The following is an 11945-nucleotide window of genomic DNA, read 5'->3' as shown; positions in this document are numbered from 1 at the left end:
CTGTCAATGAATCAAGGTGTAAAGGGAGCGGCAGCAGAGCAAATAATTTGGGTCAAAACACACGTGATGCATGTCAAAATCTGAATATGACAAGTGTTTTATGGATCTAGAGAACGTGAACTATTGATGACTGATTACCTCTTTGTTTGATAAGGTGATAAAACGCATTATTTGAGGTATGCTTGTGGTTATTATACATGCTAAAAAACTAAAACCTCATACCTGCAATGACGATCGTAACCCAAGTTTAATTAATCACAACTGGTAGCCTAAGCCTAAAATCAACCACAACATGAACTCTAAAACCAAGTCTTGAACCTAAAAAAAAAGTTTGGACTAGTGGGGCCCACCCAAAGGACAAGAGGTCCACACAAAGACATTAAAAACACAGAATATGAGCCCCGCCGTGTAGCAAAAACAAAGACACACAAACACACAATTTTCCAATGTTGGGGGGGGGGGGGCATCCAATTGAATCATTGCACTTCCTAGCCCGAATCCAGAGGTGTAAAACTCAAGATCCGTCCCGCCACATCATTTTATGTAGCCCCCCAAATGCTAATTATGACTTCAAACTTCTGGCTAAAGTATCAGGCTTGCAAGTTGTCTTCAACTTTTAAAATTTTGAGGGGAAAAACAAAACCATTTTTTTTTCTTCCCAATTTCTTTTTTGAACTGTTTTGACGATCCCCACAAAGAGAGTAAAAATCCATAACGTGAGCCCCAATACGTTGCAAAACAAAAACAAAAGTTTTCCATTTCTTCTTTCCGTCTTCTGAGTCTGAACCGAGACAATAAAAATCGCCGTGCAAACATTACAGTTGATTTTATGACCGGGCGTCATTTTGTTTACTTTTATGTCTGCTAGCGTCAGGTGCCTTTAATCTTCAGAGCAGGTTGTTTAATCTCAGGTTGCAAAAAAACAACCCGAAGGAACACCTGGTGTGTGCTTTTGTGGGTGTGGGCTCATCTGCGGCGGGATCCGGGCTGCGTGGGCCCAGCCGATCAAATTCCCCCCAACTGCCATCCATCCTTCTGGCGGAACAGCAACTGCGTTTTCAGCTGCGAAAGAGCAAAGCAAAGCGTGAGAAAGAAGGAAGTGAAAAGCGCCACGGGAGCGGTCCCCAGCCCGGCGAGAGGCTTTGCCGCGGACTAATCTCCTCGTCCTGGTGAACCGAGGCGCAGACGGGGCAAGGTGCGCATTCCCGGCAATGAGCTGCCACTCGGTGAAAAGGCCACGCCCGAGTACGGCTGATAGGGACCCTCATCCCTCAATGCCTGACTGAACTCCGGTCAAATCACAACCCGGACTAGAAAACAACTTCTCGGGTTTCAACTTGACCCCCGTAGTAGCTTTTTGATCTTCAAGGGTTGGTAAACACAACCGCATCTCATTTCCACGACCTATCTTTTTTAGTGTTTGTCTTTATTTGCGTTGCTGGCTGCTTACTTAGCTATTAAAAAGCAAATTTACCCTCAGATTCGAAAATTTGGGAAATTTAGCATTGTCATGTAGAATCTGCTAATTCTATGTATTAGGGAAGGGCAAAATTCAGACTTGAAATTCACTATTCATTTAAAACCGGAGAAAAAAACCCCAAACCATATTTGAGGTTTCACATTTATTACCCCATTTAATCCCTAAAGACATATTTTTACATTTATCTTAACATTCAGTCACTAATAGTTTATATCTTTGTCTAGTTGTTTCTAAAAGTGTCTAAAAATGGTTGATATAATGGAATGAAGTACTAAAGAATTCATTTCCTATTGGTAATCAGATACCTAAGTAATCTATTACTTTATGCTTTAAGCAGTTGATTACTTTATCAACTTAGTACCAAAATACTAGTATTTATATTATATTATATTATATTATATTATATTATATTATATTATATATTTTGGAACCAAAAGTAATCAATTCATTAAGTACTTAAAGATATATATATATATATATATATATATATATATATATATATATATATATATATATATATATATATATATTACACATATATATATATATATATATATAGGGAACGCTTGAGCCTTTTAAAATCTGCTAAGCAAGAATAAACTTATAAAATCCACTAAACTGAATGCAACAAAAGCAGAGCGAATGATAAAAGGCCACGTATTTACAGATATGAACCATGTTATGTGTTATGAGTAATTTTGAAGAGGATTTGGTATCATACCAGTCCTTATTTTATGTATGGATACTCACTATGGTAGCCAGTACTAGTATCAGTCTAATCTTTCATTAAAACTAGCTATCATTTTGGGGGGGAAATAATATATATCAAAATCATCCGTGGTATCGGTACTTGGTATCGACGACTACTTACGCCTACTTAGGTTCCAATGTATCTTTTGGTATTGTTCTCGACCAAATACAACACTGTGTCAACACCTGTCAGGTTTTTCCTGATCGCAAAGGTCAAAAGTGTACATAAAGCGTTGAATCATGTGGCGGTTTTGTAGCAAGGAACACTAAAAGGAGAAAAAAAAAAATGCGAGAGCTTCAAAACCACATGCGCAGTTTGAAGACACAAGATGCTTGAAGGTTCCGACGTGTGCGCGCCATCATTTCTCTGCAAAGAAGACCCACAAACACCACGCGGGAGTTGATTGTTATGTCGACTGAAAAATGAGCTTGTGTGAGTTCCGATGCTTTTTGTTTCTCCTCCAAAAGTGACGTTTCTTGTAATGTCATCACACAAATAGTCCAGAATGAAATAAACAAAACTTTGTGTGGGAATCACCTCCTAATCGAAACAACAGGGTAGCAATTTTGCTGCCTTTTAAGAAAAGGGGAAATGTAAAAACCACAATGCGACTTTCGTCATTTTATGTGAAACGCGCTGAGGCGACGACGGTTCTCACCGTATTTTCCCATGAATCAAACTCAATTTGGCTTTTTTTTCAATTTTATAAACCCGCAAATATCTTTACAATATTTTCTCTGTTCCCTCTCGTCTTAAAACAATATTCTGAATGTAGAATACTTATGCTGCATTTGAGGAAAGTGGGAAAATAGGATGATCGTCAAAGTGTTAGGAGGCAAATTCAAAGAACAATGGCTGATTTCGATTAATATAAGAAAAATACATTGATATAAGGATAAATAAAAGACTGATAAATATATTTTTACCATTTTGGAAAGTTTTTTCATTCACAGTCTGCCTCAGGTTGCCGTTTTTGAAAGAGGTCAGGAAGGTCACCTCGAATGCAACGGAATAAATGAGCAGAATCCACCAGTTTTGATCCATCTCAAAGGTGGCCATTTTGTTTCTGCGACCTGAAAATGACATCACACTTACTCGGCTCAGGTAATGACCAATCACGGCTCACCAGTTTTCTGAATTTGGTCATGTGATGTTCGCAAGCTAAAATGTTATTGGATGTCATCTGAGGCCTGAGTAATCGTGATTTCATTTTTAGTGGACAAGTAGTGAAAAAAAAATGGCTGCCCCATGAGATGGGATTAAAAAAAAAAACGGTGAATTTTGCTGCTTAATTCATAACTTATCATAATGTCCTGTTCAGATGAATGGGAGTTCATGTAACGTAATATTATAAAGAACATTTTTGGGTTTACTTAAAAATCATTAACCTCCAGTCCAGTGAAAATTAATCCTGGACGTCTATAGCCGTCAATGGCAGTAATTGAGTTCAATATTCTTCTGTGAAATGACAGTATTAATAATGTACCGCAAATAATGAATTTCTATTCTTCAATATACGCCGATGACTTACAATAACAGGTAGAATAATTAACTTCACTGCTAGCCCAGTAAAAATGGATCTTGGAACGTCCATTGTCGTCACTGGCAACGAATGAGTTAAAATGACTTTCATGGCTAATCGCAGGGGAAAAAGTTAACTCCTTCAGTCCCGTCCTACTAAACTCATGTGGAATTTCAGCTCTTTTGATGATGCAAAAGTGTGCCACACACACGCTCCAAATGACGTCTATAATCGTCAATGGCAGTGAACGAGTTAAAAGAAAATCTGACTTTTTTCTTACCTTTTCTTTCCTGATTTATTTCATACTACTTGGTTGTCTCGCCCCTTTGTCTGGAACACACAGGCAAACACAAAGGCACAAAAAGGTCCTAATGCATTATTAAAAGCTGGTTACACACACACAAGCACTAACTCTCACACATGCACACACACACACACAGTGGGTGGCTTTATTGCCATGGCAACGAATGTGTGGCCCAAAGCAGTGTATCTGAGGGGTTTACAGGGTCTGAGATGGATTGATAGGACAGGAAGAAAAACGAATGCATTTATCTTCTAGCATAGCCCGCAATCAATAATAAAGATCCCGCCCACTTTTTGACCTTCTGATGGATTCGATTGCACGTTTATTTTTATTGTCATCAAACATTCAGTGAGGTTGATATTTCAGGCTTTGATTTTTATGACCTTGCTACACCGGATCTTTTGGCTATGGCTTCCATTTTATTATCCTGGAGCATTGATTTCCATCCGCATGGAGACAGGCAGCAACATGTCTGTCTACCTTGTGGTGTCTCTCTCACCCAGTCTGATTACAGACTGGCGACAAAACCAAAACATGAAGGGTGCCGCCGGTTCCTTCCCCCCTAGCCCCTTCATTCCATACCCGCTTAGTCACCGTGTAGGCTTCACTTTCTCAGAACTTTGAAACTCAATTCTTTTCGGTGAAGTACTTAGCGTAGTTTATCGGTAGATCATTCGGATCTGCATGGATAATAACACAGTAATAATAAAAAGGCCTGACTAATATGGCAAATAGGGATTTCTGCAGGAAAAAATAATGATTACAAATAAATCAACCATTTTGTTAATTTCCAAATGCATTCCAATGGGTGTCAACGGTAAATGTTATTTAATACAAAAATAAAACGGTTCCACGATTGCATTCCAAGTTACGAGGACATTTATTTTCCTCCTATGTTATGAATTGAATTAGTGTCATATTGACAAAGTTATGCCTCATTTATGTTGCATTATGTATCTGGATGGAAAAAAAAATACGCATAAGTGTATATGTATTTGTAAACTGTGTGTAGTGACATCTATTTTTGCACCATTTCTGTGAAATAACAACACCTTCCACAAAAGATTTAAAAAGGATCAAACATGCCAAATAGATGTGCCGACAAAAAAAAAAAAACAACCTGGGTCGGTGATTCATTTCAGTTACAGAAAAAAAAGCTTATTAAAATGATGATTCCATAAAAAGATTTTATAATTATGCTTTTATTTACAGATTTCAACTTAATACTTGACAACGTGTCTGTTAGATGACTAGTAAATCGTTTAAGACTGTACAACTAGATAAAAAGGAAACCTGTTGTGTTAGATCGCCCCCTGGTGTCACTGCTCAGCCATTACAAGTAATGTCTCAGCAGAAGCGACGCAGGGGCGCAGGGTGTTCCCGCAAACGTCCTCTTGTCCTTGGATCTCCGAGAAATGTTCAATGTCCGCCTGTAGCCGTACCTTGGTCGGCTTTAGCTGTCGTGTGCCTGCAGCATCTCCTCGATCTCCTGGTCCCACTGCTCGTCCCGGTTTTCCGACTCGGCCACCACCTCGTACTCCTGGAGCTCCTGCTGCAGCTCCTTCTCCCAGTCTGACTGTTCCTCTGCCATCAAGACAAGAACCTCATATTACAAACATTGCTACCTCTATCACATGATTAGTTTGTCTATGTTAAAAAAAAAATGGCAGTTTTACTGCGCTGTCATATTACTAACATCTATTTTTATCACAACGGAAAAAGAAAGGCAGACATAAAGGACACCTGGTTGTACACCAACTTTTAAATACCTCATAAATAAATACGTGATACTGTAGAAAAGCGAAGTGCCGGTTCCAGCTAAAGTCTTTCAGGTTTTGTTGATTATGGCGACATCCAATGGACAAAAGCGGTAGTATTTTGCCAGAATGAAAACACATTTTCTGTGGAATCAGCGCATAGCATCGTGAAAGCCGCTTGCCTGCATTTGGACTCAATTTCATTCCCGTTCCCAGCGGTTGGGTGAAGGATGACTTTAATCGTGTCAACAACAACAATGTCATAAAAATAGCCCGGACCTGTTTCAATCGACTTTGTAACGAATGGGGAAAAGGTGAGTGATAATACGAAAATATACTGGCCCCCTAAGTGTTCTTTTTTCCAATAACGCAAAAAACATCAATTTTTAATCCATCTGAGGTAGCGGCCATTTTGCCACATGCCGTCAACTGAAAATGACCAATCACAACACAGCTTGTAAATGTAAAATGACCTATCTGAGAAATCAGATGAGCCTACTTAATTATTTTCCATAAATGCGCTCTTGATCAGAATACCATGTTTGGACTAAGTGGGGTCACATCGAACAGTTTGGGGTCGACCTACCGTCAGCCGAGGGGGCGCTGTCCTTCTTGTCCAACACCAACTGCTCCATCCCTTTCTGCAGGTCCTCGTGATCGATCGCCGCCGAATCGAAGGCATCGCTCACAAATTCCGAGACGCCGGGACTGGTGGAGATGGAAAAGTCTTCCTCTGCGGGCTGGGGGACCGCAAACTAATTGTTTCAATTATTTTCAACTTTACGGTATTGAAATGCAATTTTTTTGCCGTGTGCAATTTTTTTTCTTTAAATATCTTCGTTTTTGCTTTGTACCTTCTGCTTGTCGCTGATGGAAACAGGCGGCGTTTTGGGCCTGACGTCATCTGCGGGGGGCAGCGGCAATTAGCATATATGCAAATGAGCGTGATGCCATTCCTGTATAAAAGGGCTACCTGTTAAGCTGACATCGTTGGGTGAGACGGCGTTGTCTTCGTTGTCGCTAGCCCTCTGCTGCTGCTGGGCCGCCAGCGCCGTCAGCTGCGCCGACTGCTTGATGAGGGACACGCGGTAGAAGTAGTTTCTCCAGAACACCTCCTCTTTTACGCTGTCAATTACAATACATACATACATATAAATAAAAGCCTTTCCTTGGAATTATTTTTCTAAAAAAATAATGACAAAATTATTTTCAATCTCCCTCATGAAGGTGAAATTTGAATTGGTTTCATTTAAAATAAATTATAAACATTTTCCTGATCAAATTTAAGTCAACGTTTTTCACAATTTGCATTGTTTTTGTTGTAAACTAAACACTCAATCCAGTGTTTTTTTAAAGTATTTTGTTGTAACATCAAAAGCTTTGAAATTGTTAGCATGTGCTGTTCCTTATAACATTAAACCCTTTTCCTTTCTTGTCGAATTACAATGTTACATCATTTCTGTCAAAGTAAAACTTTTTTTTTTTGGTTAAAAATTCCCTTTGTGGAGTTAAAAGTCAAATTTACAAACAGCCTTTAAAGAGCAAGTGAACCCTCTAAATATGCTGCATCAATAATATACTATCCAGCCTCACTGGACTGAACACAGCATTCTGAATCATATTTTATCAGCGGAATATGTTAAACACACATTTTTATCAATCTGAGGTAGCAGGTAGCTTTTACTGCTGAACTCATATTCTGCAAATGCTATATTTAGATTTATATTTAACAAGAGTGTCTCAAACAAAACTCTTCCCAGCAAATGCTTTCACATGCAATAACATTCAATTTTAGCTTTTTTTTTGGATGAAATAATGTTCAATGCGGCGCTAATATTCCAATGAAAGAATGATCATTTAAGCAGCACAATTGACTTTCTTTTATCCTGCTCATGGGGCGTTGTGATGTTCGCAAGCTGAGCTGCGATGACTTCAAGAACGTCATGTTTAGACTAGTAAGGGCCCGTGAAAAGAAAACTTTTGGGTTGACGTCCCCTTTAAGAATCAGAGAACAATCTTTTGGGCCAATTCGCTCGAATGCGCACAAGGCGTGTGATGACTGACTGTTTGGGCACCAGGTCGAAGCGCATGCGGTTGAGCAGCTGGTCTTCCTCCAGCATGACAGCGGCCAGTGGAAACATTTGCTCCATGTCAAAGTGGAATTGCACGCCAGCTGGAGGGTCTCGCAGGAAGTTTCGCTTGTCCTGAAAATGGAACCCAACACTTTACTACGTAGCTTTTATCGCGCATTATTTCGATTTGTGTATGTCGTTATGAATAACTGCCGAGAGAAGTCACCTGTATCATACGACGCATTCTGTATAGCATCACTCAACGTATTTAGTGTTACTTACAGCTGAGAGGGCAAGGATCTGTTGCTGGATGGTCTCTTCCTCGTTGTAGCCCACCCAGGGAGGCACTGCTGCTTCTGGACACACACGTTGATAATTACTACATCATATTTGAAAATTCTTGTATGTACTTTCCTACCTGATCTTTTGGATTTCTTTTCCTGGACAAACTTCTCTTGTTCTTTCTGGAAGTCTCCTAAAAAAGTCTGCACACAAAGTCAAATAATTAACCATGATAATACAAACAGGGAATAGTAAAAATACAAGCGCACCTTATCGATGATACCGTCAATTTTTCCTTCCTCTACGCTCTTCTTAATGCTTTGTGCGGTCACTACCACAGACTCGGAGATCTTTTTAGTTGCATTGGATGCGAAATTGAAGATGAAGTCTGGACAAAGAAGAGCAGAGGTTTTGGTTTTAACACACAATGAGATAAATCACATCGCATTTGGCTTATTTCTGCATGTTGACAAAAATTATGGGGTGAGATGCTTATTTTTGCTGCAAAATTAAACACTGTCAGTGCTATATTTCATTTCTCAGCCTTTTTAGTACAAACATTATTTTAATTGTGTTCTATGTGTTATTTCGTCCTTTAAAACCCTTTGAATACACTGTTTTGTAAGTGCAGCATACTGTAGTTATTATTTTGTTTGAACTCATTGGCTGCGCACCATACTGACGTCACCCGAAACCAAACATACTCGAGTTACAAAGTAAAAGGTGCTCTCCGCTGATTTAGTCACATCGGTTCTGATACATCGCTAATCTGATCGAATATTTACTTACCACCGAGCCCCTTATTGAGCTGCTGATTAACCTCTGCGTCATCTTGCCGTCCTTCGTCGTCGTGGTCATCAGCTGCTCCTTGTTGTTTGTTTACCTCGTTTTGAGCTTCCACCACTTTTTCCTCCACCTGCTGTTGCTCTTCGGCGTCATTCGACGCGTTGGCCTCCGCCGGGTTGTCCAAACCCAACCAAGAGCCTAAACCTCGCAACATTGTCAAATATAAGAACGATTTATTTCGAGGTGAAAACGTTCGTTGGCTCAAGAAGGAAATGATTTTTTTGAGGGGGTTGCGCTACCCGGAAGTAAGACGTTGACAGATTTCTTCTTCACTCATCCAAATTAGTCGGGTGGTTTTCTATACCGCCACACAACGGAGGAAAGGATATAACACATTCCTATGTGGATTCTGTGATAAAAATGGACCAAGGACTTGTCTATACTTTACGTAAAGAGCAAAATAATTCGCCTCTGTTAATTAGCTGAATAACTGACCATTTTAGATAGGAACAATGTCCCTCCCCGGATGTAAGACGTGAACCGAGTTCTTCTTCGCTCATCAAATTAGTTGGGTAGTTTTATATACCGCCACATAACAAAGAAAACAATACAACACTTTCCTATGTGAGTTTTGTAATAACGATGAGAGCATTTCCCTTTTCAATTTAATTTATTCGACATAAACATCATGACTTGTCCATGAATGGCGTAAAGTGCTAAACAACTCGCCTATTTAAATTAGCTGATTGACCGTTTTTAGAAATGACGATAACGCTCCCCGGAAGTAAGGCATTGACCAATCTCTTCTTCGCTCATCAAATTAGTTGGGTAGTTTATATACCGACTCACAACGGAGAGAACGACATTGCCCTTTCCTGTGTGAATTTAGTAATAATGGTGGACTATTTTACCATTCAATTAAGATTATTTGACATATTCATCACTTTTCCACGAATCACGTAAGGGGTGAAATAATTCGCCTTTATAAATTAGCCGACTGAACATCTTACAGATGGCGACAGGTGGCGGTAATGAGCCCTTGTGGGTCTTGAGACGACGCGAAGGTGCTTCACTGGGCGCTCACAACAACAAAACAAAGGTCAGTTATTTTAATCATTTTACAACAAAAAAATCTTTTTCGCATTCATACTTCTAGAACCTTCGTTTTCCCCGCGCAGTAAAAACCGTGATTGCGCATCAATGACATGAAAAAATGAGTTCATTGAACGGCTTACCGAAATCCATGTGCAGAAAGCTCATTTGTAAATTCAAGTAAGCTTTCGATTCACAGCCTTAATAATGAAGAGAGGGAGCTTTAAAGTTGTCTTGTGGTCTCGTTTTACATTCGGCGTGTTTTATGTGTGCCTTCGTTCACGTCACGCGCGTTTTTTTTTTTTTTTTGTAGTTCCGAACATTTGCACGTCATGAAGACGCTGATGGTGTTTGATTTCGACCACACCGTGGTCGATGATAACAGTGACACGTGGGTGCTCAGGTAAATCTTGACGATTTACAAACAAATTCTGAATCAAGACGTGTTTTATTTACATGTCGTGTTTTAGATGTCTTTCAGATCATACGCTGCCTGACACCGTGATGAATACTTACAGAAAAGGCCACTGGACGGACTTCATGGGCAGAGTGATGGATTATATAGGCATGCACAACATCATGACGTCAATATTTGAGTAATTGTTAGGTAATAGGTACTACTGTGTTTATGGTTGTAGCATTATTGATGTAGAGCAACCGTATATTTCCTTTACTTGTGTCTGTAGGTTGCAGAGTACCGCACATGGCGTGTATTCATAGGGAAAACCTTTATTTGCATTCATATATTTATAATTACTATATTTAAATATTATCTAAATATATTTATCTATTACTATAGCAATGTCCACTGAATCCAAAATTCGGGTCTGTTAAACGGAGTTTCGGCTGTACTTTCTTCCCGTAGGCGAGCAGGGCGTGAGCGTGGAGAGCATCCGCGCCGAGATGGAGCGCATCCCCTTAACGACGGGAATGAGCGAGCTGCTGACTTTCATATCGCGCAACAAGAGCGACGTGGATTGCGTGATCATTTCGGACGCCAACGCGCTCTTCATCGACTGGATCCTCAGCGCCGCCGGCTTGCGTTCGGCCGTGGACTGCGTTTTTACCAACCCGGCAGCAGTCAGCTCCCTGGGCCGCGTAGAAGTACGGCACCACCACAGACACGAGTGTCGCCGCTGCCCGGTCAACATGTGCAAAAGGAAAGTTCTGGAGGGATACCTGGCCCAGCGAGAGGAGTACAGCCGCGTCTTCTACGTGGGCGACGGCGCCAATGATCTCTGCCCGGCGTCTTGCCTGAGGGCATGCGATGTACTCATGCCCAGGAAAGGATACGACCTGGAAAAGCTGATCGAGGGCAATAGAAAAGCTTTGGATACCAAAGTCTTCACCTGGAGCTGCGGAACCCAAATCTTACATGAGTTACAAGACAGTCTCAGCTCCGAAACGGACTAAAATCTGGACTGACGGGTCTGAGGCGCCCCGCTAACAGTCATGGGTTTACAACAAAAATCACAGAAAACACCAAGGCTACAACAATTTTTTAAAAATAATCAATAATCTTTTGATTAATCAATGAATCATCCATCCATTTTCTAGAGCCGCTTATCCTCACAAGGGTCGCAGGCTTGCTGGTGCCTATCCCAGCTGAATTCGGGCAGCAGGCGGGGGACACCCTGAACTGGATGTCAGCCAATTGCAAGGCACACACAGAGACGAACAACCAATCACACCTCAGGACAATTTTAGTATGTCTAATACACCTGCCATGCATGTTTTTGGAGTGTGGGAGGAAGCCGGAGTGCCCACGGGGAGACCATGCAAACCATCACTGTTTTAATAAAAGCCAACGTTCACAAATGTCCAGTTTTGATTCAGTATAGTAATAGACAGCTTTCATACAGGATTAAATGAATCTGAGAATAATTCAAGTCTTGAGGA

The 11945-nt window shown here is 40.5% G+C and overlaps 2 protein-coding genes across 7 annotated transcripts; one reads left to right on the top strand and one right to left on the bottom strand.

Annotated features, from left to right (window-relative positions):
* Nucleotides 1-64: 64 nt before the first annotated feature.
* syap1 (synapse associated protein 1) lies at nucleotides 65-10354 on the bottom strand. 6 transcript variants are annotated; one of them, XR_015865378.1, is made up of 12 exons: nucleotides 10190-10354; nucleotides 8958-9158; nucleotides 8438-8556; nucleotides 8305-8371; nucleotides 8169-8242; nucleotides 7879-8018; nucleotides 6788-6939; nucleotides 6669-6718; nucleotides 6401-6569; nucleotides 5500-5641; nucleotides 4034-4083; nucleotides 65-1062 (listed from the first exon to the last, which is right to left on the bottom strand). XR_015865378.1 is itself a non-coding variant. In XM_088413159.1 (10 exons), the coding sequence occupies exons 1-10, from the start codon at nucleotides 10212-10214 to the stop codon at nucleotides 5511-5513; spliced, it is 1128 nt and encodes a 375-aa protein (XP_088269285.1). In that variant the 5' UTR covers nucleotides 10215-10354; the 3' UTR covers nucleotides 5240-5510. The 6 variants fall into 6 exon arrangements, 5 of the variants coding, with proteins under 5 accessions (XP_088269285.1, XP_088269287.1, XP_088269286.1 ...); XM_088413159.1 differs by lacking the exons at nucleotides 65-1062; nucleotides 4034-4083 and having other exon boundaries at nucleotides 5240-5641; XM_088413161.1 differs by lacking the exons at nucleotides 65-1062; nucleotides 4034-4083 and having other exon boundaries at nucleotides 5240-5641; nucleotides 6401-6554.
* Nucleotides 9814-11864, top strand: phospho2 (phosphatase, orphan 2). The gene is made up of 4 exons (XM_088413165.1): nucleotides 9814-10053; nucleotides 10360-10449; nucleotides 10517-10611; nucleotides 10912-11864. Exons 2-4 carry the CDS (start codon nucleotides 10379-10381, stop codon nucleotides 11457-11459), a joined length of 714 nt encoding a protein of 237 aa, XP_088269291.1. The 5' UTR covers nucleotides 9814-10053; nucleotides 10360-10378; the 3' UTR covers nucleotides 11460-11864.
* The last annotated feature ends 81 nt before the right edge of the window (nucleotides 11865-11945 follow it).

The sequence above is a fragment of the Hippichthys cyanospilos genome, chromosome 4 (assembly GCF_059441005.1).
Source record: "Hippichthys cyanospilos isolate Australia breed blue-spotted pipefish chromosome 4, RoL_Hcya_1.0, whole genome shotgun sequence".
In the NCBI taxonomy this organism is placed as follows: Eukaryota; Metazoa; Chordata; class Actinopteri; order Syngnathiformes; family Syngnathidae; genus Hippichthys; species Hippichthys cyanospilos.
This window is presented reverse-complemented; position numbering and strand designations above follow the sequence as displayed.